Source organism: Primulina eburnea, chromosome 9, assembly GCF_022965805.1.
Source record: "Primulina eburnea isolate SZY01 chromosome 9, ASM2296580v1, whole genome shotgun sequence".
Classification (NCBI taxonomy): Eukaryota; Viridiplantae; Streptophyta; class Magnoliopsida; order Lamiales; family Gesneriaceae; genus Primulina; species Primulina eburnea.
In genome coordinates this window covers 31001935-31028262 of record NC_133109.1, presented here as the reverse complement: position 1 = coordinate 31028262, position 26328 = coordinate 31001935, and the positions used below count along the sequence as shown (strand labels likewise).

The following is a 26328-nucleotide window of genomic DNA, read 5'->3' as shown; positions in this document are numbered from 1 at the left end:
AAGTTACCAATATGGAGTGACAAAAATAATAATGGGTTCGGAGATTCAAATCCTGATCACTGTTTATTCTTCAATTATCACAAAAAGTTAACGATCATGCCCGTTTCAAAGCCTTGAATGACAAATATTCATTTTGCAGCTAAAGATTAAGGTTAAGAGTGATGCAAACGCAAACCTTGGGAAGAGACAAAGTCCATATATGTGTAAGAAACATAGGGGATTGCTGCACTTGTTGGTGATTCACTAAGAATCTCGCATGTAGGAAAGCGATTGAATTTTGAAACGCTACTTGATCAAAGAAGATACCGGAATTAAAGTGTCTTTTAATATAATATAATATAATATAAACAATTTATACATGTATGTATGGACATAAAATACGTGTGAAGCAGCTAAAATGGATATGGATGATCTGAGAACCATAAAGCCGGGAGGATAGGGATGGAAGCTTTATTATTACATGATGATGACTCATGCACGTAACAGGACCCATTTTATAATCAAAAGTGTTCCAGACTTCTATGATTACGTCTGAATTTGGACAATACGACATGCTCAATATATATATATATGAAGTTTAAAAATGAGAGTCCGAGTTAGACTTTAGCTTCGAAATCTTTTAGGATGGGATTCGTACAAAGTATTCTGTTCATGATATTTGATATGACGAGTAACATCTCAGGATTGGGTTTGTTCTCAAGTGGACAATTTTATTACAACTGTCAAACTATTGGATGTTTAAATGAACAGAATTACACGCGCTTACATGCTAATCAACGGGCACTCGAAATCTTAATACTGTAAAATGGCCACTACCATCTTCACTCAAAAGAGAGAAATAAGTGCGAACAGCTCTTGAAGCCAGGAATTAGTTCATATTCTATGTTGATCAAGTTCAAGACCAAATTCACATAGGTAAAGATTGAGGCTCAACTTTGAGCGTGTGTTTTTCTATTTTCGACAATTTAACGACATCTTTTCTCTTCTCCCCATCTCTACTCTTGGTGGTCCTCCATGCAAAAGGTGTTGTAATAACACCCCACCCTCCGTTTCGTTTCTCTTACGCTCCGATATTATTCTCCACCTTCCCATCCTGGGTCCATATCAAATACGACAGCGAGAGTGGGGCTTGTCGTGAATCAATGTATTTTCACATTAAAATGGGTGAAGAAGAATGCTGCTACCGAGAATGGGTAGGGAGAAGAGGCGCTGACATTAGGTTTAAAATTCAGAGAAGAAAGAGGTAATTTTAAGAAAAGGCAAAAGCAATCAAATGGCTTTCTTCCTGCATGATAAATTTATCAGCTTAGCATGCCATAATATAGTGTCATTTGTAACCAGTCTGATACAGAACAGCCAAAGGTGTGATTAAGTTGGATATCATATCCAACCTATCTGATGCTCCAGACGCAACCTAAGTACAATAACCCCAAAATAAGATCATATATGAAGATACACTAAGATGGGTGTTGGCTGCATCTCCGATGTTTCTGATGGTATTAACTTTCACTAGGGAACTTAAATAAAATCAGTCATATCAAAATCAGCATCCATACTTTATTTACGTGCACATTATATACAAACACTGTATTTCCAAGAGTTTAACTCAAGACAGTAAAATGGAAGAAAAATCATTCACAGTGCAAAGGTAAACTCAGATATAATGCAAGACTTACATGATTGATGAAGCGACATCAATGTCATCAACATCGAGCCAGTCATTTGATTCTTTCTTGTCATGGGTATTTACATTTTCTTTGCCAGAGTACTTATTGTTCAAATCCTTAGATGGATTGGACGAGCTTTTACTTAGTTGAACCCATTCTGGAGAGTCTTTTTTGAAACTGTGATCGGATTTTTTGAAATTCGAGGATACGTCACCATCATCTTCTTCAAGATCGCTAAATGAGACGTCTTCTTCGTTTTCAATGGGAATGGTGACTCTAGACGCAGGACCAATTTCTGAACTTTCTTCCTTTAACCAATCATCAGCATCATCTTCATCTTTCTCTCCCAAAACATTTGGGAAACCAGAGTTTATGGTTTGGTCTGTAACCTGGCAGGCATCATTTTCTTTTATAACGGACTTGTCAACGATTTGAATTTCATCACTCTCAATCGGATGCTTAACTGTTTCAGAATCTGCTAGCGCGTTGGCTGAATGTATCTCAATGTCTGATCCCTTGGTACTCTCGTTTCCAGAAAAGACAGGGGATAGCACTGAAAGAGGCTCTTCATTTTGAGAACCAGCATTGGTTTCTGGGTTAAAAGATTTACCACGTGACACATCTTCTTGTTTTGATGAAGTTCGACTCTTCAACTCTTGTGTCAGCAAGGCTCTTGCTTTCACTATCTGCATGCATGGCAACGGCAATGGTGAACCTCAACGAAACTGAAGTTTAAGGAAACAAACAGAACAAATGCACACATTAAATTTGAATTGTTACAAATAAAATGGGCTGATAGTGTCCAGCATTCTAGCCCATCTAGCAACATACAATCAACATCTAGATGATCATTAATTCGATTGTAGGTCTAGGTCCATATATTTCTAGGAAGTGAATCATGTCAAGATTAAATCATTGTTTGACAGATTAAATAGATGGATTTACTACAGCATTATAAAAATAAGATCTCAGGCTACTGAAATTTGAATGGAAAGAATTTTTTATACTAATTCAAATTGTCAAATGTTTCTCTTCTACTCCAGAAAACAAATATCACGAGAGTTGCTAATGTTTTTCTAATGTTGTTTCATTGTTATATCCCACCAAAATAACACCTAGTTCAAGAATAACATAATCATAGAAAATAGAATGTGATACAGCCGTAAATCCGTATAAAAAGATTGAAGAGCATTGACAAATATTAGTTCTGGAGTAAGAGAACATTGTTGTCAAGAACATACGGAAGACCTACTATCATTCACATGGCGACTGAATATCATTCCCAAACAAAAGAGAGAATGAACTTGGATTGATTATCCAAAAATGCACATAATCTTGCAATGCAAATCATTCTTAGAACGAAAACAAGCTCGGACGGCCACCTAAACTACAGAAACATCCTCCTTCTCAAATCAAATTAAACCAAACTAAAATAAATAATAGAAGAAATCAGAAAGAAAGAGGCAGAAAAGTAAACAAAGAAATAAGAAACAAAAAATTCCAAGATGTGCTTTCCAGAAGTGTATGACTAGAAAACATATTTTCATTGTGTACCATATGAAACTAGCAGCATAGATTGCCAAAGTAGGCAATGCATTGAATAACCGGAGGTAAAGGAGAAAGTTCCAAGAGATTTAGTTTTCACGCTCCACATGATAAAACAGAAAATTCAAAAACACTTGGTTTTCACACTCCAAATTTTGTGGATTTCTTCACTTGGTAAGAATTGCTATGCCTTATGTTTGCAAGGAAAGCATGCTGCGGTAACAAAAGAGAATCGAAATACAAACAGTCAAACAAAAATGCTATGGTATTCTTCCCAGTTCCCATCTACAAAAGTATCCGGCAAAATTTCATCCGACAACTACAGATGGGAGCACTGAATATCCATGCCAAATTTGTTACAGCTCCAACTCAGATTCTCTTCTGACTCAACATTACATGTGTAAGAAAAAAAACTGATGCAACGCAAAACTAATAAGCAGAAGATGAGAAGGATGGTGATTATGAAGAACCTGTGGGGTCGATAGAAGTTCAGCTTCATGGCTATCCAGTCTAGGGTGAAGGAGAACAAAGTAAATCTTCCAGAACCGAGTTTCACTCATGTATCCAGGACAAAGCTCAATCCTCAAAGCAGTTAATCTCGGAGCGAACCGTTCAACAGCTAAGGCATGTTCTTGTTGGGCATCAGACATATAAAAATCTATAGTGAACAAAAATAACGAGCCAAATGTCCATCACATAAAAATTGTAATACCCAATCAAAAAAGTTAATGCCTCCTCAAAAAAAAAAAGATAACATACAGAATCCAATTCTTTTAAATTACATGAGTTCAGGATTGATTTTTAAAAATTTGAAAGGCTCAAGTTATAACAAGGATGCTCCAAAGGTCTGATAGTTCATGACAAGTTAAACAAAGATCTCTGTCATTGTTTCTCAGCAATCAACAAATAAAACATTTCTTTGTCAAATACAACTCCCTTCTGTCATCCACCTGTATCACCCAACAACTAGTTCATCGATTGTTACTTTCATATGATGTCTTCGGGCTGTTGGTTCTCACATGCTAGGACTTGAATCTCCCTTAAGAGAGCCATTTAATGAATATCATTTGTGTTTCAACTTTCACCCCTAGTTGTACATAACGAGAAATTACAAAAAGCCGTAGACTCAATTGGAGTTTGAATTGATGGCAAAACAAATTCAACAATTAATTGCCCTAGCATGAGATAAAATGTAATATGCTTCTAATCTTAGCATCATCAGCAAACCAAAATTTATTCATCAATATAAAAAAGACAATAAAACAAACAAACTTTATATTCCGGAAACAACATAAATCAACTATACCAAGATCATCTTCAGCATTTTGGGGTAGAGGAAAATCCAGCCAAGTCTCTGGATGCATAGCAATGTCCCGAGCGAAGGCCACCACTTCCTCACTGACACCCACTGCACCATTCCTCGCCGAATCAAAACCCTCCTTGCTCCCCTCCTCACCTTCATCATCCGATCCCAACTGCAGGAAATCCGAGGCCATTTTCGTGATTTCAGTCACGTTGATGTTATTCGATAGCCGAGAAATCCCACTCTTGAACTTTCCCCCAATCTCCGCAAAGTCACTCCGAATCCCCGAAATCAAATCCGGATCGGATTCATCATTTTCCTCGTCGTTTCTGATCTGCTGAGGAGGGGGAGCCAAAAATGAAGCCACTCCCCAGAATTGACGTGTCAGGGTTTTGGTGAGGTCCGAGAGATCATCCTTGACGCCGCGCGGCGTAGAGGTTGGAGATGATGCATCGTCGCTCTGGAGGTGAGGGCCTTCCGAATGCTCAGATTCGGGTTTGTCGGTCCTGACGTCATCCTCGTCGTCATCGAGCTTGAGAGAGTTGGCGATGGATCGAGCCAACCATGACATTGTATAGGAGGAGATCGGTTTAGGGTATGGATCGCCGGTCAACTGCACGTGGGAAGTTGGGGACTACTCCACAGCTTTTAACTAGAATGGAATGTCAATCGCGACGAAGCTTGCTGAACGCTGTCGTTTTACTGATTATTTTTCCGTATTTATCATTTAGCCCCCTGGGTTTCGGATGGATGGACTTTACAAAATATAGTCAGATATATGATCTAATGCACTATACTAATCCAAACCAATCACGGTTTGGATTTACAAAGTTGAAAATCAACCAAACTGAAAAACTAAAACAGATCAAATGTTATTATTAATATAATTATATATTAGTTGTCTGACATCGGTTGGATAAAATACCCCAGAGTTGTATATATGGACTTGGACAATCCTTCCCTTGAGCTAGCTTTTAGGGTTGAATTAGATCCAAGTTCCAATCTGAACATGATATAAGAGCTTATGTTCTACCGTTATGTATTGAATTGTCCATAATTGGACCACTCGTTCTGCCTATAGTTGGGTCATTTGTAAACTTACGTTCCAAATGTTCATTCCTGGACGTGAGAGGGTGTATTAATTTTCCCACATCGGTTGGATAAAATACCTGAGAGTTGTATATATGGACTTGGACAATCCTCCCCTCTTGAGCTAGTTTTTAGAGTTGAGTTAGGTCCAAGTTCCAATCTTAACATTATATGTATAGTATTTTTTTTAAAAAAAAATTAACTTTTAATTACGTTCTTAAATCAGCTAATTGCATCCCCTTGCACAAAAATCTCTTAAAAAATATTAAAAAGCTAATTCATCCTTATTTTTAAAAAATCAAACTCATTTCATCCTTATGTTACAAAAAGTTAGGCACATTTCAGTAGAAAGTTTCATGCTTGATTTTTAAAAACTCAGAGTTTAACATGATATTAATTGCTTTTTGGTTTTTAGGATGGTGTTGATGCAATTGACGCCAATTTTCAATTCTAATTATTTCTTGTTACAAGCATGTTTATTGTGATACATATGATGAAGCTACTTTATTAACTCCATTTCTATCTCTTTATTAATCTTTTTAAATCTGTATATTCATAATTACTATTACAAATTTGAATATATATATATATAAAGATGCGCAATTAGATATATATGGGAATTATATGTGCACCAGGGGTTTTGAATTTCGAACATTTTGATATCACTTGATTTTTTTTTCTTCTCAAAATTAAAGTTCATAGTAGATTGATTGATATAATAACTTTTATATTATAAATACACATGGAACGAAAAAATGATGAAAGCTAAACAGGAAAGAACATATGAAGACCATGCAAAGCTGTGGAGGAGGAGACACGCTGACCGCGAGCGGACTAATCAGCTGGTACTTGAAACCACTCATGCATGCGGCAATGGCGCAGCCTCGTGCAGCCGTGTGGGCTGGAATTCAGGCGCCCCAGTGAGCTTCTGAACAACATCCCTAAAGTTGACGGGTGCCACGTTGTACACTTTCGGCGGGGTTATTCGTGGCCAAGGTGCGATCGGTTTCTTCATTATCTTATCTTTCGCGACGGTCGGTGGTTGTCTTTTTCTGCTCTTTTCTTCTTTGTGATGATAATAACTCCGAGGAAACTGGGTTTCTGAGTGAGCTGAATCCGAATATGCACTCGAAGAAGAAGAGGAGTATGATTCCATGATCAAAATTGCTTCTATATGATCACAAATCTTGATATGTTTATATCAATCGTGTATTATTATGATACAAGAACTTTGGATGAAGTGATTGAGATTTAGTTGGTTTGGATGGTGTTTATATATATATATATATATATATATATATATATATATATATATATATATATATATATATATATATATATATATAAAGATGTACACGCGTTACATGTGTTATTATTATTTTTAATTTGATCAAATAATATTAAACAATTAACACGGAATTATTTTCAATTTAGAAAAATTGTTTGATTTAAAACAGAAGTTTTGTTTAGATTTTTTATTAAAATATGGAGTGATTTGAAGAAGTTTTTAATAAGATAAAAAAAATAATTATCATTATGAAATTAAATATTTTGATATCTTCTAAAGATGATAAGACGATATAATATATATATATATATATATATATATATATATATGGTATTGCAATTAATTTCAATTGAATTCAACTCAAATAAAGAGGGAAGGAGAAAGGGACTTAGCCTTCTTCCTGGGGGCCTTCCAGATTTTATTATCTATCATATAATTTGTCAGATGTGGTCGGCGCCGTTGGCAGTGAAAGGCGAATGGACACTTTGGTGAACAAGTTTGACCAAATTTTTTTTTTTTTTTTAAAAAAAGTTAAGGGTAATGCATGTTCATATAATAGTATATTTTTCAGTGAATCACACGTGATATCATAATATATGAACAGTTAGAATTAGTATTCTTATAAACTAGAACTCATAGAAATAAAATCTATTTACGGATGAAATCAAATATGCATTATTTACAGACAAAAATATTCGGTTATTGGAGAAAAATAATATATTTTTAATGTCGAATCAAGATCAACTATGATAGAATTAAAGCATTAGGTTGAACTATTCTTTGGTGTCAAGATAATAACTATGAATAATCATCGACTTCCGGGAAAGGGTAAAAGAATGAAACATATTATGGAGCAATTTCTAGTCGATGTCAAATTCTAAGTCAAGTTTATATGTTGTTGGGTTTTTTTCAAAAATAATTTAAATTTTAAATTTTTTTTCAAAAATAATGTAAAAAAAAAAAACATTTACAAAACTACGGTAATCCGTGCTCACGAAGCGCGGATGCTGGTTAGTGACGGTATTCACAAACCGTCGCCGATTCACATTTGGCGACGGTTTTATTAAAACCGTCGCTATATTTAGCGACGGTTAATGGTAAACCGTCGCAAAATTTGAATCGGCGACGGTTTTTATTATCATTGGGCGTCTCTCTGCCGCAGCATGCTAATATGCATGCCGTGAATAATAATATTGACGGTGTGTGATTAATGTACACCGTTAATGTGGGGACCCGGACGCTAATCATCTTCTTAATCGTCATTATTAGGATCAATGCACTAATCAAAGTAATTAGGGTCATAAAAAAAATTATTCTTTAAAATGCGGAACGTAATGGAATTCATCTATTATACATATCAGTCTAATATAAAGTACAAGACTTGTACAACATGTATTCAACTCAAACTAAAGTTCAACTACTACAAATCAAGAGCTGAAACCTATCTACATCAAAGTCCGGAATCACCACTCTAATCTTGATCTCTCATCTTCTTCTTGACCCTGATCCTGTCCCACCTGTTGTCATGCACACATACAAACACGACAACAGCCGGATAACTCAGGTGAGAATAAAATCTCAATATAAATCATGTATACATGCGATCATATAAAAACATATATATAAAAGCATGAAACATATATCAAGACATGTATCATAATCTAAAACATGAATCGATATAAAACTGTAATAACAACATGAATTGTAATCCACGAAACATGATTCAATACCAAACGGTAACTCAAACTCTCGACTCGATCTCTCAGACTCGAATCATCGCTCATCTAGGGATCCCGGTATGAATAAGAACGTGTCACCTACTCTCCTTTCGCGATGGCGTTCTTATTGCTGGACTTTGGTCTATCAATGAATCCATATACCAAACGTCCAGTGTCTTGGCGAATCAGCCGAAGACTTGGCATGTCCGCCAATCCTATTCTGACAATGTGCAATGTGCCCATGACAACAACTCAGTCGCCATTGGACACCTCTGTCCGTGACTCTCGCTCAATAGCTATCCGCTATCCTCTGTTTTTCTATAAATCAATAGAATAAGCGTACTCATGCAAGTCATACAAAGATATAAAACAATATCATACAAGTATGTGGTTTTAGGGAAACTCAAGTCTAATCCGACTCAAGTCCAACTCCCGGTTAACATTGATTTATACATTTATCTTCTTGGTCTGACGAAGTCGAAGTCTCGAAGTCAAATCTGTCCATATCCAATCTGAAATGACAATATCAGATAGACCATATCAATATATATATCTAGCTCAATTCAAGACCTGTTCTGATCAATACTCAATTCACGACATAATCGGATCAATATTCATATCAACACATATGCTGATCAATATCGAATCAAGATATAAGCTGATTCATATCACGATATCACGATACAAGTACAATTAATACTGAATCTGATCAATATCAATTACTGATGTCTCGACGGCATAACAATACAGTCTTGATAACTCCGTCAATCTCAACACCACAGATATAATAACAGAACTCATAATCAATATCGATACAATCATAATCTCAGTCATAACAGATCATAACCTCAATTCTGTACCATCTCAATCATATCACTTCAGAAAATCATAACAATTATATAAATAGTCCGTTCTTCGATCTGACTTCAAATATATACTGATCAATATATCCAGAACACATAACAATAGTCAAATCTCCATTCGTAATCAGTAACGATACAAGTCTGATATCAACTCTCAATTAATTCTTTCTAAAAAATCATAATAATTCCGTACAGTATCTGTTCTTCAATCCAGTTTCGATTCTACGATGTCTACTATATCAAGAACATCATATATGAATTCTATTCAATTCCAACAAGAGCATATTTTCAAATCATCACAAAACATAGTAAAACTTACGTCCTTGCGTAGATATCGAAGAGAGGAGCACAGAACTGTGTTCAGATTCAAATTCTAATAGACGGATCACATACAATCACCTTTCTAGCACAAGATGAAGTTTGGAAGGATTTTTAGAGAAATCTCGACTTCCTTGGCTGAACATCTGAAGGAAATTCAATTATACATATCGAATTGCATGCAGGAGACACGTGGCGCGTTTTCTGAAATTTCGGTCCAGATGTTCAGTTGAACATCTCCTGGACCTTCGGCCCAAAATCTCAATTTATGACACTGGCCTAGATGTTCGGTCCAACATCTTGGTGCAAAATGCACCAACGCCCGGTTTCGTCACTTGAGCTCTTAAAACTTTCATTCATCGCAATCTTGTTATCGATAATTAATCTCAATTACCGTAATATAATTCTCGGGCATTACAGTTAATATCTAGACACGATTTTTTTAAAAATCTTTTACTTTTAACAGCGCACATAAACATGCACGCTGTTAATAATACTATCAACAGCGTGTCTTTATTGTGCACTGCGAAAATTGCATATGTCATTAACAGCACACATAAATGCATGTTGCAGATATTATTATCCGCGGTTTTAATGCACGCTGCGCATAGTACTATGCGCAGCGTGCTTTTATGCACGCCGTTATTTCTGTCAAGTGCAACAATATTAACAAAACACAGTTTATGCGATGCCGTTTTTATTACTATAAACCGTCGCTAAATATATTGACGGTTTTAACAAAACTGTCGTAAATTTTGAATCGCCGACGATTTTTATTATCATTGGGCGCCCCTCTTTCGGAGCATGCCTAGCATGCCGTGAATAAATAATATTGACGGCGTGCGATTAATGTACGTCGTTAATGTTTAGACACGATTTTTTAAAAAATCTTTTACTATTAACAGCGCATATAAACTTGCACGCTGTTAATAATATTATCAGCGGCGTGTCTATATTGTGCGCTGCGAAAATTGCATATGTTATTAACAGCACACATAAATGCATGCTGCAGATAATATTAACGTCGTGCATAAAAGCACGCTGCGCATAGTACTATCCGCAGCGTGCATTAAAAGCACGGATAGTAATAAGAAAGAGGGAAAAAAATAATAATATATTTTAAAAGGAGCAAAAAATATTTAAAAATAAAAATTTTGAGTGGGAGTACAAAAAAGATTGAAACAAAAAATCCAAAAAAAATGATAAAAAAAATTAAAAATATATATAAAAGCTTTTTTTAAAAAAAATTGTGGCACAACATCCTCTACTGTGGGGATGCCACAGTAGAGGATCCTGGTCCAACCTAGTTGTCGTTCCTGTCCAGCCTTCACGTGTGCTTCTAAAGGTCCCTAAGCATATGTAAAAGCATCCCTTCCAAGTCGTCTACCATGGCAGCCCCTCTTGCAAAGATAACACAAGTTTTGGGACACAAAAACATGAGGTATTGACATGCTATGGCATAAAAACGAAAATAATCATAAGGTAAACGTATTTTTCATGCAAACGTAATTCAAATAGATAATATGGTGTGATAGATGAGAAAAAGAAGATTTATGGCGTGCCTTTGCGTTTAAAATGCTCGAACTATGAATACCGTAGCGATGGAACGTCAGTGACGATCGGAGGACGATCTCTATTTTTTTCTACCTTTTTTCTTCCCCTCCAAAAACCCACTTTGAGATACAAGGGAGTCGAGTGATCATTGTTGGAACGAAGAACGAGGAAGAAAAGCGAAGCACGAAAGAGAAAAAAAATCAAAAACTTTCTCCTTGCACGCCCCTTGAAGGTACGGCCGATTCCTTCTTTTCTTTCAAATTTACGTGAATTCTATGTGTGTGTTTTGTGGGGGTGTGTGTAGGTGTTTAGGTGTGTGTGTTTATGTGTGTGTAGGACTCTTTTAAAAAAAATTTAAAAAGGTTTTCTAAACACTTAATTATCGGACTTAATTAAGCCTAGCTTTTTAAATAATTAATTAGGCCCATTAAGATTAATAAAAATATTAGGCTTAAATTAAAAAGGTTTTAAAATACATATTTTCAAAAATCCTCTTATAAAAAACATAAAATTATTTGCTCCCTCTAATAAATTTAAATTTGACTTAAAAATACAATAATTTTTTAAAATTTTTAAAATAAATATTTTCTTAACTAAAAATAAAATTTTAGCTTTTAAATTTTTAACACATTAATCATCTCAAGTCCTCCGTCCCCAGTCAACACCGATATTCGTTTAAAAATCTTTAAATTATGAAACCATGCAAAATTACATATTTAATTATTTAGTCACTCGAAATCTATCATTCATGCATCCAAAATCATTAAATTAAAATATTTTAGCGATTTAATAATTTGCATGCATGTGATTCACGTAGGCCTTCAAATTTTCGGGACGTTACAAATATAATTATATTTTATATAAAATTTATTATATGAAATCATTAATAGGGGTGTCAAAATCAGACACGACCCACCAACCCGATATGATTCGACCCGAAAAAATCAGGCTTGGGTTTGGAGTTTTCGGGTTCGGATCAGGTCAGATTGGACCCAATATCTGACCCTAAAAAATAATCGGATTCGGATGGGTTGACTTGAAAATTTTAAATTTATTAAAATATATAATTAATAAATATTGCTTAATTTTTTTATATTTTATATTTGAAAAAATATTTATTATATATTTATATTATAAATTTTTATAATTTAATATTTATTTTGTATATTTTTTATTTTTTTAAATAATTGTTTATTTAATTTAGTAAATATAATTCAATTTTTTACGATTATATTTTCTAATTTAAATCATATATAAAGTTGATTTTCTGTTTGAATCAAATTATTATTTATTTTTTGAATTTTTTTAAAAAAATTAAAAAATCTAAATCAGATTTAGTGGGGTTAGTCGGGTTCGGATTGTGAATTTCAGGTTCGGTTCGAATTGGGATTCAACAATTTTTAAATAATACTATACGTAAACCCAATCCGACCCCACCACACCGGATCCACATGATTTACCCGATTCATTACGCGCTATAAGTGGGCCACTTATTTATATTGGTTATTATTTTGGCCAAGCCCTCAAAGGTAGAGAAGTAGAGACTAAGAAGAAGGTGCAAGGTATTGGCCAAGAACACTCGATTGCTTCACGCATAATATGTTTTCCTGTTAAGAAATGTTAGTTTCTGATTCTTTTTACGGTTTTGTCGAATTTTTCTTCTTGTTTTCTCTTCAATTGCTTTTGTCTGATCGCATTTTCGAGGAAATGTACTCGTTGTACGTTAAGGTTCTTTCTTTTGAGCCTCTATTAAGGGATTTAATTCTTGTGCTAACGCTAGATAATTAGGTTTGGAACTGAGAAATTGAGATTTGAGTACGTTTTGGGGGTGGATTTTGATCCGATTTGCTATTCCCTCTGATCTGTCTTCTGGAAGAGAACATCTTCACTTCTTGTGGTGCCGCTGTATAGAAGAAAAGATAGTTTTTTTATAAATTTTAATCTGCTGTTTCTTAATTTTTCAGGGATAACTATTGCCAATTGTTTTCCTTGTGAAATTATTGTGGTTTTAGGGTTGAACGTGGCAATTTAATGTCATGTTGTATTATTTTTGCAATCTTAATTTCTGTAGTTCAATCTATTTTGATAGTTCGGCATGTCAAAGAACAAAGACGAAGGTAGTGGTCAGGATGCAGCAGAAAGAATCCAGGCTGCAGCTTTGTCCGCGGCTAAGGGTCTCAGCCGAGCTCAGGCTGAGCGTGCAGCTGCAGCAGCTGTGCGGAATATGAATGCATATATATGGGCAGAAGGAAGAAGGACCTAGCAGATGGCAGGAGAGGAAAGAAGCTAAGAGGCAAATGTATTTGACGAGTACTGAGAAACAAGTGAGACTGGGTGAAAGGAAGGATTGCAAGAGCTCAACATCCACAATTTGGGCAGCTTCACAGTGCCAGAAATGCTTCCAATCGGGACATTGGACGTATGAATGCAAGAATGAGAGAGTTTATATATCAAGGCCTTCTCGAACACAGCAACTGAAGAACCCAAAACTTAGAACGAAGGTTTCAATTTCTTATGATTTGGATAACCCTGATATCCCGAAGGTGGAGAAGAATGAGAAACAGGAAAAGAAGTGTAAGAGGAAGCATAAGTCCAAAACTGAGTCTGATAATGATGGTGAAGCTTCGGTGTTTGAATCTGACAGTGAGACATCCTCAGTTACTGCGTCAGATGATTCTGCTGGAGCGAGCGAATCAAGTTATAGTTCATCTACTGATTCTGAGGAGGAGAGGAGGAATAAGCGCAAGAGCAAAAAGAAGAAGCAGAGGAAGAGAAAGCACAGAGAGCGTAGCTCCTCGTCTGAGTCCTCTGAGTCGTACTCAGATTCAGACTCTGATTCTGAGGAGAAGACCAGTCGGAGAAAGAGCAGGAGCGGGAGGCATGGCAGAAGGCACAGAGGCTAGTAAACATGAATAATAAGGTTTTCTTGTTTGTTTTTCTTTCGTAGCTATGGATAAAATTGAAGGCGTCGTCATTTCGCCGATTCCACCCTATACAGGGAAAAAAAAGCATTTGAAAAAGAGAGCTCCAGCAAGAGAAATTGATTCCAGAAATATGGTGCACAGTGCCTACGATTCATATTTTCATAGTGTCATTGCATCCACAAGAATACTCTTAAGAATACAGCAATAACATTTGCAAGGTTTCCAATTCATACAGCAGCCAAACAAATATTTTTGATTGATTATTCTCCCAATTTTGTTTTGCTACCATGAGTTTCGTTTCTCCCCAAAATTCGTCCTTGTCATCTAAAATCAAATACATAATGAGATTCCTATCTAACCCTTCAAGAACAAAAATGTACTACGGATAAAATTGAAGGCGGTGGTAAACGATTCTTCTAGGATACATAACTCAATTGATTCCCCATCGATCAAATTCCAATACGAGGAGTTAATGTTGAAGAACGACATGTAGCAACTTTTTTTCCCTGAGACGCTAGCATTTCGAGTTAGTTTGTGGTTCTTTAGGACTAATGCTTTAAATCATAAATGAAAGAGCAAAAGCAAAGAGGGTGAATTCAAGCAGAATCTGTGTAAGGCAACCTCTTTAAACTATGTGAGACTAACATGGATGACATAATAGGATGGCACTCGTAACTTCTGAGCACCAGTTGCCTCAATCACATCTGATGTTAATCGAATATCAAAATCTTTGTCCTAAATTTTGCGATATATGCATATGTACTGAAAACTACGAACTAGGACCGTTCTCAACTAGCCAAATAACTGTTTGAGCTTATAAGCAACCCAGAACAAAAGCTAAGAATTAAACAATGGAAAAACACATCCTCCAAGGATTGACCAAAAAGAAATTGGCAAGGGCATTTTTTTCCAGTTTTGGAGCGACAATTTAAATCCATCTCCCAGTCAAGAGACTCTGAAAAATATAACCAATTTTCATCCATATGAATGCTATTATCGACCAAGAATCACAGTGTAATTAACTCGTTCAAACGCAACCAAGAAGTTAAGACATTTGAGTTAGAATGTACGCCACAAGTTTACGTGGTTCGGCGCTGAAACGCCTACATCCGCGGAAGAACACGCCAGTTGCCTTTTATTGATCAACTCAAAGGAAGAATGTTACAAATGCATGCAAAACAATAGCCAAAATTGAATCACAAATTGATCTCTCTTCTCTCTCAAAATACTCTCAATCTTCTCCTATCCATGCATTCCTTTTCACGCTGCTGAGTTCTGCAAATGATCGAGTTGTCTCCTTTTTAGCTTCTGCACCAGCTATATTTGCCCGAGACTCCTATCAACCGATCCCTCCCAAGCCCACGAGAGTCGTTACAACTGATTGCCTCCTCCAAAACTAACTGAGGTTCTGTTACTAACCACCACTAGCTTTGCCTTGATGCATCCCAACGGCTACTCAACTTGGGAGTCACCACAGTCTTCAACAGTTATTATACCACCATCCATGAGAATATCAAATACGAAAGGTAAAACGCAAAAATCCTCACAGGTTCTCCATCTTGACGGGCTTCCCTGGCTCTTTTGGAACAAGTCCCACGGCTTCAAAACTGGACAGACACGTTCAACATTTGGTTTATAAGATGAGACAATATTTGAAACTCTAATTGTTGTGATGCAAGAATGTGGAGCCTCGTACTTCACACCAAACAATACCTAAAAAGATTAAATATCATAATATAGCTGAAAATTAAAATTTGTGAATCTCACGTGTACTTCACTTTCTCAAATGTCTGTCATGTAAGAGATACATATCCTAATGTTGTATTTGAATCAATAGATTTGAAATTATAGACTTCAAATTCATTATTTTGAATTGTTTGGATGAACGAAATTCAAGTGTATTTGAAAACTACGGTATATCAAGTTAAACGATTTCAAAATAATTGTGGGTGTACTCGAATCTTTCTCCAAATCAAATTCATCAATTCAAGTGTAATTTTAAAAAAAGGCGCGGCAGACGTAAGATTTACCTAGGTTGTTTCTCATAAACACTAAATATAAATGTAACGATTCACTCAAGCAAAAAATCAGAGACTCCCAGTAAACAAACAAGATGGGAAAGATCTTAGACGGCAGTTAGAATCATACGGTAGGCCCCTATGCTTTTTCAAGAATTCAAGGCTTCGACAATGTTTTATGTTGACTCTAATACAAATTCAAAGTCAACTCCTGATATGATAATCTCATGTTACCTCGGCCTTAGAAACATCGGTGTTCCTACAAAAGAATCATGCATGATCTTCGACTGTCAAGCAAACAAATGCAAAAAAGACGAAATAGTAAAAGTTCTACTCCAAAGAAAAAGCAGTAGCAGAATCCAAAAGTGAGAAATTGAAGATCAATACAACACTTAAAAAAATGGAAGGAAATTATCTTCAGCGAGTAAAAAGACATTTTTTTAACAAGGAATACTCCATCAGGGTAAGACACATACAAGTAACAGTAGCGCTGTACCACAGCATTTCGTCCCTTTTCGATTTTATCCAGTTTTGAGTTTTCATCACAAGAAAGAAGTTTGAAGTCCCAATACATTCATCTTCAGCGAGATCATATTCATTAAAGATGATACGAGGAATCTATAAATGAAATGTGTTCTAAATATTTTTTTTTTTGATAAAAGACTAAAAATGTGTTTTAAATATAAGAAAGGAAACTTACTCAACCAAGCAAGAATTCATTCTCTCTCACCTGTCGTTGCACCGTCACTAGAGAGAATTCATTCTATTTCATTCTTTGTGGAGAGAGACACACAGTAAGAAGGGCCTTTCTAGAATATGAGTTGTGCGTTAGGTTTGATCTGAAAGACTGAAATAACATTTTACTAGGGCCTACAAACAAGTTATGAAAGACTACTTATCTGCCTGAAGCTCTTTGGTCTCGCTTGCCAGCATTCTCCACAGAGTATAATTGTATCAATTCTCTAAAAAACCAAAAATCAAGTCCACAGCTATAGCCACCGGTTCCAACCTGGATTTGAGAACCACTACAACAGAACCACTACAACAGAAACCCAGAACAAAAGATAAGAATCTTCCAACCCAATTAGTGCTCTTTTGAAGTACAAATCCAAACAGTCTTCCAGCCGAAAGCCGCGGTTATTCCTAGGGATGGCAATGGGCCGGGGCGGGTTTGCCATTCCCATCCCCATCCCCGAATGCCATCCCCACCCCCATCCCCGCCCCCATCCCCGTTTTTTCGGGTTCAGGGAATCCCAAAACCCGAAACTTCGGGGATCAACTTACCATCCCCGTCCCCATCCCCATTTCAAAAATAATAATATGGCAAGACGATGACGGATTCGGATATTTTCTCAAACCAAAACTTATTATCATATATTATTATTTGATATAATTTTAATATTAATATTAATATCAATATCAACCATAATAATATTATTAATATTTTAAAAATTATATTATTAATACTAATAATACTATTATTTTATTATTGATAATATATTTTCGGAGCGGGTTCGGGGATTTCGGGGATGGGGATAGTAATCCCATACCCGCCCCGAATTACATCGGGAATTTAAAAAAATCCCCGAACCCGAACCCAAACCCGAAAAAATCGGGGATCCCCATCCCCGTTTCGGGTTTTCCCCGCGGGGCCCCAAACCCGCGGGGGAAATTGCCATCCCTAGTTATTCCCCGATGACGACTACGTCTTCCTGACCTCACCGTCGAAATGGTTTGGTACGCGATTTTGACGGAATTTTCTTGAGGGTGAGGTTCAGGTAGACGTAGTCGTCATCGGGGAAAATGTGCAGCTTTGGGCGGAAGATTGTTTGGACTTGTACTTCAAAAGAGTGCTAACCGCCCTCTCAATCGAAAAAATACGTGTGATATTTATGCAATTTTGAAAAATGTTTCACCATCACACCAAAAGTCAGTCACTATAGAGGTTTAAATTTATTTCATAGTATAAACGTCAAGAAATTCCCTTCTACAAATGATACATTTTAAAGCATCGTGTGATTCATTTTAAAATTTTGTTTACTTGATTAGGTTCTTATAGGACAATACTCATAATAATCATGACAATAAATTAACTAACTACTTGTCAATTATTTGATCGAATTCAAATTTAGTAGCTAAGAAAATAAATATCCAACCTGAAATATTTAAAACGAAATTGAAAGAGATGTGCCCACCCATTTCAAAAAGGTAAAGAAATAAAGCATTGAAAACAACCATTCAATGGAAAGAATAACATACATATACATATACATATACATACATATAATATATATGTATGTATATATATGTAGGGTTTGACAAGTTTGCACGTTGATCTTGAGAGGTAACAAGCTAAGTTGTTGTCTTGAAATATAAGTTGTTGTCTTGAAATTATATTTCAAGATCAACATGCAAACTTGTCAAACCCTTGGCTTCCCTACAGCAGTGCTCATCCACAATTTCAAACAAATCCCACTCCAAATCTTTAAAGCAAGTTCCCCTATTTATAGATGGTGTGTCACTCTTTGAAGCATTCTAGAATAGTATAGAAAATTTTATATATCTAAAAAGCCCCTCATTTATTTTATAATCTCTATAATATTTCGTAATCTTCTAAAGTCTTCCAAAGTATCCAGAGTTATCTAAATTATTCTAGAGTCTTTTAGCACATTCCACACTCTTCTGATTAAGCTTCCTTCCTATTCATCTTAAAGATATTGTCTTGCTAAAACTTTTTCATAAAAATCTCTAAATTATTCTCCATTTTTATAGAAAATTCAGGATGCTTGCACACATTTTTAGAATATTCTAAAAATATGCATCACTTTTAACAATCAATCATCCAATTTTCTTAATATTTTGGTTACATGATTCTACAATTGAACATTTTTTCTCATATCAGTGAGAAAAATTATTATTTCTTAATATTTTGATTACATGATTCTATAATTGAACGTGTCTTCACTTATCAGTTAGAAAAATTATTATTAATTAAGCTATATACATTATGTTAAGTTTACGATGGTGAGTTTGTCATATGCTGCAGAAAAATGTGGAAAAATGAATTTTTATCCATAATATCGAAACAAGAAAATTCGATATGTCAAATTGAAGCCTTTTTTAATTTAGTAAAAGTTGGCCTCTGCGAATATTATTTTTATTTAAATAAATTTTATGTATATCTCTATTTATTCACGTATATGAAAATTAATGGTATTGAAATTTGATATTGTGTGTGCATATTCAAGGATTAGGCTGATGAAATACTAGAGGTTTTAGCGAGAGTTCTGAATCCTGAAAGCATATTGTCCTGCAAAGTTACTTCGAGGACTGTCCAATTCTTTTTGAGCTCATCCACCCATTAGCGCATCTGCTACGTAGCAACAATCACTTGGTCTCAGTTTGCTTTGTAGAGTCATTAAATACTATCTACATATTATATTTAGAAATTTCAGTTTGCGATGTGCCAAAAAACTGATGCATATATTGAAAAAAACGAAGGCCTGTCTGTTTTCTTGTTTGTGACAGAAGAAGATTACATTTTGATGCACATAAAAGTGAATTTTTAAAAAGTAAGGGTGTTTTTTTACAATACATACTGCTCCGATGATCATCATTTAGGAATTAAATGAGATGAATGAGAGTCGATCTTCCTGAAAAATGGTGGGATTGGGGATGGAAATAGTGGCTCTGACCAGAGGTGGAATGAGATTCCGAGATGGTGACACGGAAACCATTAGGGTAATGATCTAACACAGTTTCTTATCTTCTCGCTTTGCTGACATGAAGTATATCTTAATTATTAAATTAGTGATTAATGCAAAGATGTTTTATTTTACCCCCGCTATTATTTATATTTTGATTTTTTTTGTTATGCCAAGATCAATAAAAAAATTACACTGCTGGAATGTATCAATGAATTTTGCTGAACTTCAATCAAGGAATGAAAGCAAAAGTAACATCCAATTGAAGTTTTGTCTATGCATCTGATATATTCTCATTTTTTTTTTCTATGGAAATGTTTCCTTTTCTCAGTAAAGAATTGGTTTAAATAAAGCAAACAAATTCGAGATGCTAACTAACTTTTTTGGATCTTATTCCCTTTGAATTGACCAATTATTTCTTTCTGAACTGTAGCATCACCCAAGCATTGATCTTTGCCGTGTTAATAGATATATTAAAGTATATATGCAAAAAATTATAGACTAAATGTTTTTAGCTTTAAGGAGTGTATTCAAAGTAGGAGATTTATTGACTTTGAATTACTTTTGTAGATTTTAAAAGTCTAGAAGTATTCAATTAAGATTTTTGTATACTCTATAGAAGTCTAGTGTTATTCAAAATAGACTTTCATGGAGTTTTAAAAGTCAAATAATATTCAACATTGACTTTTAAAAACTCTATAAAGTCTAGAGGTATTCAAATTTTCAATAGGCTTTTAATAACTTCATGAAATTCATTAACATACAAACATTAAAGCCTAAGGTACAACTATAAATTGTCAAAAATTATATTTGGTTCAACCCAAAGATTTGGATGTATTTTTAAAACTTCTAACTCATAAACAAACTATTTATTTTTATCTATATCGTTTCACATCACCTATCTTCTTATCTTCTCTCCTCTCATCTATCTCTATAACTCTCTCAAATTTTCGAAATGTATATCTATATATATTTTCATCTTTCCTTTTCATATTTTTCATTTTTGGCTGATTGTTCATTTAATAATTTTTTATTTTAATATCACATGAAATTTTGACTTCTAGAATTGATTTTATGATTTTTAATTTATGATTTAAACAAATTAATGTATTAAATAATGATAAAAGATGATCCAAAAAATGATGCTTAATTCTTAATAATTGAATAGCATCGTAATAACCATGATTTTTTAAATTCTTTTTAGCATTTTCAATTAATATGTAAACTATGATATTTTTATACAAAATTATATCCACACAATGATAAATAATATTCTTTCCACATGTATATTATCAATTCAAAAACAAGGTTACAGATTAATTAATTGATGTATTTTTAAAAATTTACAAACATGCATACAAACTCACATATATACACATGTAAGGATTAAATGATATAACTTTTAAATAAGTAAATTTATTTATTAATATAAATATGAAAAACTATTTCAAACTGAATATGTTATATATGTCAATTAATTATTGGTTCAAAGAAATTAATAAAAAATAATATGTTATAATTAAGTACAAATTTTATAAAATTCTATAAAAAAAAATCGCAAAAGTCTATAAAAATCTTACAAAAAATCTACATTAATCCACATAAATTTGTTTATAAATCTGTGATATTCTGTAAAAGTCAATAAAAATCTTTAAAATCCATAAAATTCTATCATTTGAAAAAGTTATTAAAAGTCACCAAAACTCTGAATTAAATATACCCCACTTAGATATCATATGACAAATTATGTGTTCTTGTAAAAGTCACCAACCTGGATTTGAGAACGAACCACTACAACAGAAACCCATCTTCTGTCTGCTTTAATTTACCCACATCATTGACAACCATTTGATTGTGTGAAACTTAATCTATTAAGAACTCACATGATAGTTAATTTAGCACTTAATATGAATAACAAGGAAAAGGAAAACATACTAACAGTTTGAACATTTTACCCACTGCAAGTTCTTCTATACACAAACAACACATTAAATAAAAAAAAAGTAACTCTAGATTATGGCGGAGAACTGGAGATAGCAAAAGAACGGAAGCATATATATTAGTAAAAGTTAACAAGGACATAAAAATCCAATACATACCCAGCCAAAACCAGAAACTAAATTCAAAAATCAAACTCCCACTGTCTACATTGTATACAGTTTGGTTTTTATCAGACTAAAAGCTCAAGATGACATGATAGCATAATTCTAATAATAAAACAACACTTGAAGAGAACAAACAAAATATTAGCATAAACAAAGTTCAAAAGAGACTCCAAATTCTTCAGCAGTAGATCCTTAACCATTCAGCATAAAAGCCAAAGCAAATTCTGCGTCTAACTTGATCATTCTGCTGAGGCACCTTTCTTTGGTTTCAGATCCTTCACCTTTGCAATCCTTCCACTTGTTTTTCCATAATGCTCCATATTTTTCTTTCCCTTATTTCCACCGGACTTCTCTAAACCTGTTAACCTATCTTCCTTTGACTTCCTAACCTCCACCTTCTCCGCTTTAGCCTTTTTCTTCGCCCGCATTTTCCCATTCAACTCATCCAAAACTCCTCTCTTCAAAGTTTCCCTCTTGTTCCTTTTATTCCCCATATTTTCTCGAATTGTTAAATCATCATCCTCAATAACATTTGTCTCTTAATTACCATCAGCATCACTTTCGTTCATCAAAATTCCTTCCTTCTTCTGTCCCGCAAATTCATCATTATCCTCACTCCCCACTGGCTCCTTCTCATTCCTATCATCTTTATCATCAGCCTTCTCCATAACATCGCCAACATCCATATATTGAAGCTCATGAATTCTCCCAGTCTTCTTCTTCTTCTTCCCACTATTACCATCCTTGATCCCAATCATTTCCTTAGACTCGGCGGCATTATCACTCAATTTCACTAGCCCGGCTCCCTTCTCACTTTTCGCACCATCTATTTTCAACTTGAGGTCTGGCAAAGCTTGATAAATCGGCAGCGCCACAGAGTCATAGAACTTCAGGTGCAGACTCCTCACACCATTCCACTTCTTTGGCACCTTCTCAATAGCCCCCACAATCGCATCAAACACATTATCCACAACTTCATCCTTTTCCATCGACACTTTTCCGACCTTCACCACACAACATGTCCCGGTCCTCATGTACAGTAACGCACTTCCCAAAACCCTCTCCACTTGAAACTTCAAATTTTTTTGCTCAAATCCACCCCCAAAGGCAGCTTCTTTTTCTTGAAAAAATCCTTACCTATCAACTTGGGCAGCAAGTGAACAATCCTTTTGTCCACCAAGAATAAGTCGTAGCTATAACAGATGTCACGCCCCGAGACTCGGGTTTGACACCGGCGTTGTTTAACAGTCACGCGATTGAAAACAACAAGCCTTCGTAGCACAGTTTAAACCGAAACCAGTCTATGATTCATATTTCAACCGAAATAAATATTGTCTTTACAATAATGGAATAAAAAAAAAACGACAGAGTTTATAATGCGGAAGCGTCAAAAATAACTTAAACTAAATTCTTCTAGCGTTCACCATCCCCAAAATTGTTCGGACTCCTCATCCTCGAGTTTTTCTTCAGACTTATCTGGGAAGGTTGTAAGGGGGGGGTGAGTATTTGGGAATACTCAGCAAGCGGGGGAATATCGAGCACAATAAAACAACATGCATAATTTTCAAAAAAAAACACATACTTGCATAACTTTTCCAAACACTGCGATTTATCTACCTTCTATGGTTTACTGACGTCAGTCCCTAATTTTTACTCCTCTAAGGGGGCGAGGCCGTATAGCGGTTATGTCCCCCACCGCGTAAGGGTACGTCATGGTTGGGATTCCCTCCCATATACGGTCGATTCCTCACAGTGTTTTTAAAATCGTATGACAACACAAAAATAGAAGAAAAATTGTACTCGACTATTTTTTTCTTTCAAAATTTTCGAAAATAATCCCACATGCATAACCGAAATTTTAAACATTAAAATAGCCCACTTACCTTAAATTTCTTGAAGAAAACTTGAAAAAAAACTACGGTGGCTGGACTGCGGCAGGGCTTCGCTGTGCTCGAAAAAAAAAACCTAAGGAACTAGAGGGGAGGGGATTCTCGAAAGCTTTGAGGGAGAAGTGGTGTGATTTTGAGTTAGGTGACCCTCCTATTTATAGGGGTTGGATGCTATCTCGATAGGTATCATCCGTGTATCAAATCTCCAACAAAATCGTGATCTAAATCTTGGTGATACGCGAAAATCTAATCTTTATCCAACCAAATTTTCGAAATTTGTATGATATATATACTCTTGAATTCGAAATTCTAGGGTTGGTGTTATCCCATGCTTGATTTTTATCCCGGTATCAAAAATTATCTCAAATCTTAGCTCTTTATCTGCTTAATATTAAATAATATACATGATATTATTATTCACTAAAATCTTGCAAAATCTCACATCCTAAAATTTAAATAAAAATCTGGTATCCAAAATATACTGTCATGATAAAACGATAACTTAAAAATCTTGGGTTTTACATCCCTCCCTCCTTATGAGAAGTTTCGTCCTCGAAACTTGGGTTGGCTTGGTCTATGAAGAGGTACGGGTACTGGTCCCTCATCCTTTCTTCTAGTTCCCACGTGGCTTCTCTTTCAGTGTGGTTAGACCATTGCACCTTGACGTAGGGAATGATTCGTCGCCTCAGTACTTGGTCCTTGGTGTCCACGATTCTAATGGGAACCTCTTCGTACTTCAGCTCTTCTCCCAAGTTACTTTCGACTATGAGCGGTTCTACTTCCAACACGTGGCTGGGATCCGAGATGTATTTCCGTAGCTGGGATACGTGGAAAACATTATGAATTCTAGACATGTTTGGCGGCAGCGCCAATCTGTATGCTAGTGTGCCCACTCTTTCCAAAATTTCAAAGGGTCCCACATAGCGATGGTTCAGCTTCCCAGCTTTACTGAATCGGACAACTCCTTTCATAGGTGAGACTTTTACGTAGGCCTTATCGCCAGCGTTGAATTCCACTGGTCTTCTTTTCAGATCTGCCCAGCTCTTTTGTCTGTCTTGAGCTGCCTTGAGTTTCTCTCGGACCACTGTAACCTTGTCTACTGTCATCCGTACGAGATCGGGTCCTACCACTGTCTTTTCTCCCACTTCATCCCAATATAAGGGTGACCGACATTTTCTTCCATACAGAGCTTCATATGGAGCCATCCCGATGCTGCTGTGATAGCTGTTATTATAAGCAAATTCGATCAATGGTAGATGAGTGCTCCAATTGCTACTGAATTCTAGGGCGCAGGCTCGCAGCATGTCTTCCAAGGTTTGTATTGTTCTCTCGGTTTGGCCATCGGTTTGAGGGTGATAGGCCGTACTGAGAGTAATTTTCGTTCCCATGGCCCCTTGGAAGCTTTTCCAAAAACGTGAGACAAACCTTGGGTCCCTATCAGATAGGATGCTCACTGGTACTCCGTGCAGTCGTACAATGTTGTCCATGTACAGTGTAGCTAACTTGTCCAGATTGTAGTTCATACGGATTGGTAGGAAGTGTGCAGATTTTGTAAGTCTATCTACAATTACCCATATTCCGTCCTGACCTTGCCTTGATTTTGGTAATCCTACCACAAAGTCCATGGAGATGTGCTCCCATTTCCACTCGGGTATCTCCAAAGGTTGCAATAATCCTCCAGGTCGCTGGTGTTCTGCTTTGACCTGCTGGCATACTTGACATCTGGAGACGAATTCCGCTACATCTCTTTTCATGCCATTCCACCAGAAACTAATCTTGAGGTCCCTGTACATTTTCGTACTGCCTGGGTGGACTGAGAATTTTGACTTGTGCGCCTCTGCCATTATTTCTTGGTGGAGGTTGTCACTGTCAGGCACACACAGTCGTCCCTTCATCCACAAGACTCCCTTGTCGTCAATCTGATGATCCTGAGACTTCCCTTCTCTGACTTGCTCCTTAAGTTTAGTCAGTACCGGGTCTCGATCCTGGTTTAACTTGACGGTCTCCTGTAGGCATGGCTGGGCAGAGAGGGACGCTAGAGTTATTTTGCCTGGGCCCTTTCGACTTAGCGCATCAGCCACCTTGTTTGCTTTACCCGGATGGTAACTTATGGTCAAGTCATAGTCCTTCAAGAGCTCGATCCATCGTCTTTGCCTCATATTAAGTTCTTTTTGGGTGAACAAGTACTTGAGGCTCTGATGGTCTGTGAAGATTTCACATTTAGCACCATAGAGGTAGTGCCTCCAAATCTTTAAGGCGAAGACAACCGCTGCTAGCTCCAGGTCATGAGTAGGATAATTCTGCTCGTGCGGTTTCAACTGTCTTGACGCATAGGCGATCACT

At 35.7% G+C, this 26328-nt stretch overlaps 2 protein-coding genes and 1 pseudogene across 2 annotated transcripts; 1 reads left to right on the top strand and 2 right to left on the bottom strand.

Annotated features, from left to right (window-relative positions):
* Positions 1-1535: 1535 nt before the first annotated feature.
* Positions 1536-5198, bottom strand: LOC140841638 (uncharacterized). The gene is made up of 3 exons (XM_073209194.1): positions 4519-5198; positions 3683-3870; positions 1536-2353 (listed from the first exon to the last, which is right to left on the bottom strand). Exons 1-3 carry the CDS (start codon positions 5084-5086, stop codon positions 1673-1675), a joined length of 1437 nt encoding a protein of 478 aa, XP_073065295.1. The 5' UTR covers positions 5087-5198; the 3' UTR covers positions 1536-1672.
* Positions 5199-12877: 7679 nt separating this feature from the next.
* LOC140841637 (uncharacterized) lies at positions 12878-15196 on the top strand (annotated as a pseudogene).
* A 6884-nt stretch (positions 15197-22080) lies between these two features.
* LOC140841635 (uncharacterized) lies at positions 22081-23293 on the bottom strand. The gene is made up of 2 exons (XM_073209193.1): positions 22777-23293; positions 22081-22728 (listed from the first exon to the last, which is right to left on the bottom strand). The coding sequence occupies exons 1-2, from the start codon at positions 23128-23130 to the stop codon at positions 22636-22638; spliced, it is 447 nt and encodes a 148-aa protein (XP_073065294.1). The 5' UTR covers positions 23131-23293; the 3' UTR covers positions 22081-22635.
* Positions 23294-26328: the final 3035 nt, after the last annotated feature.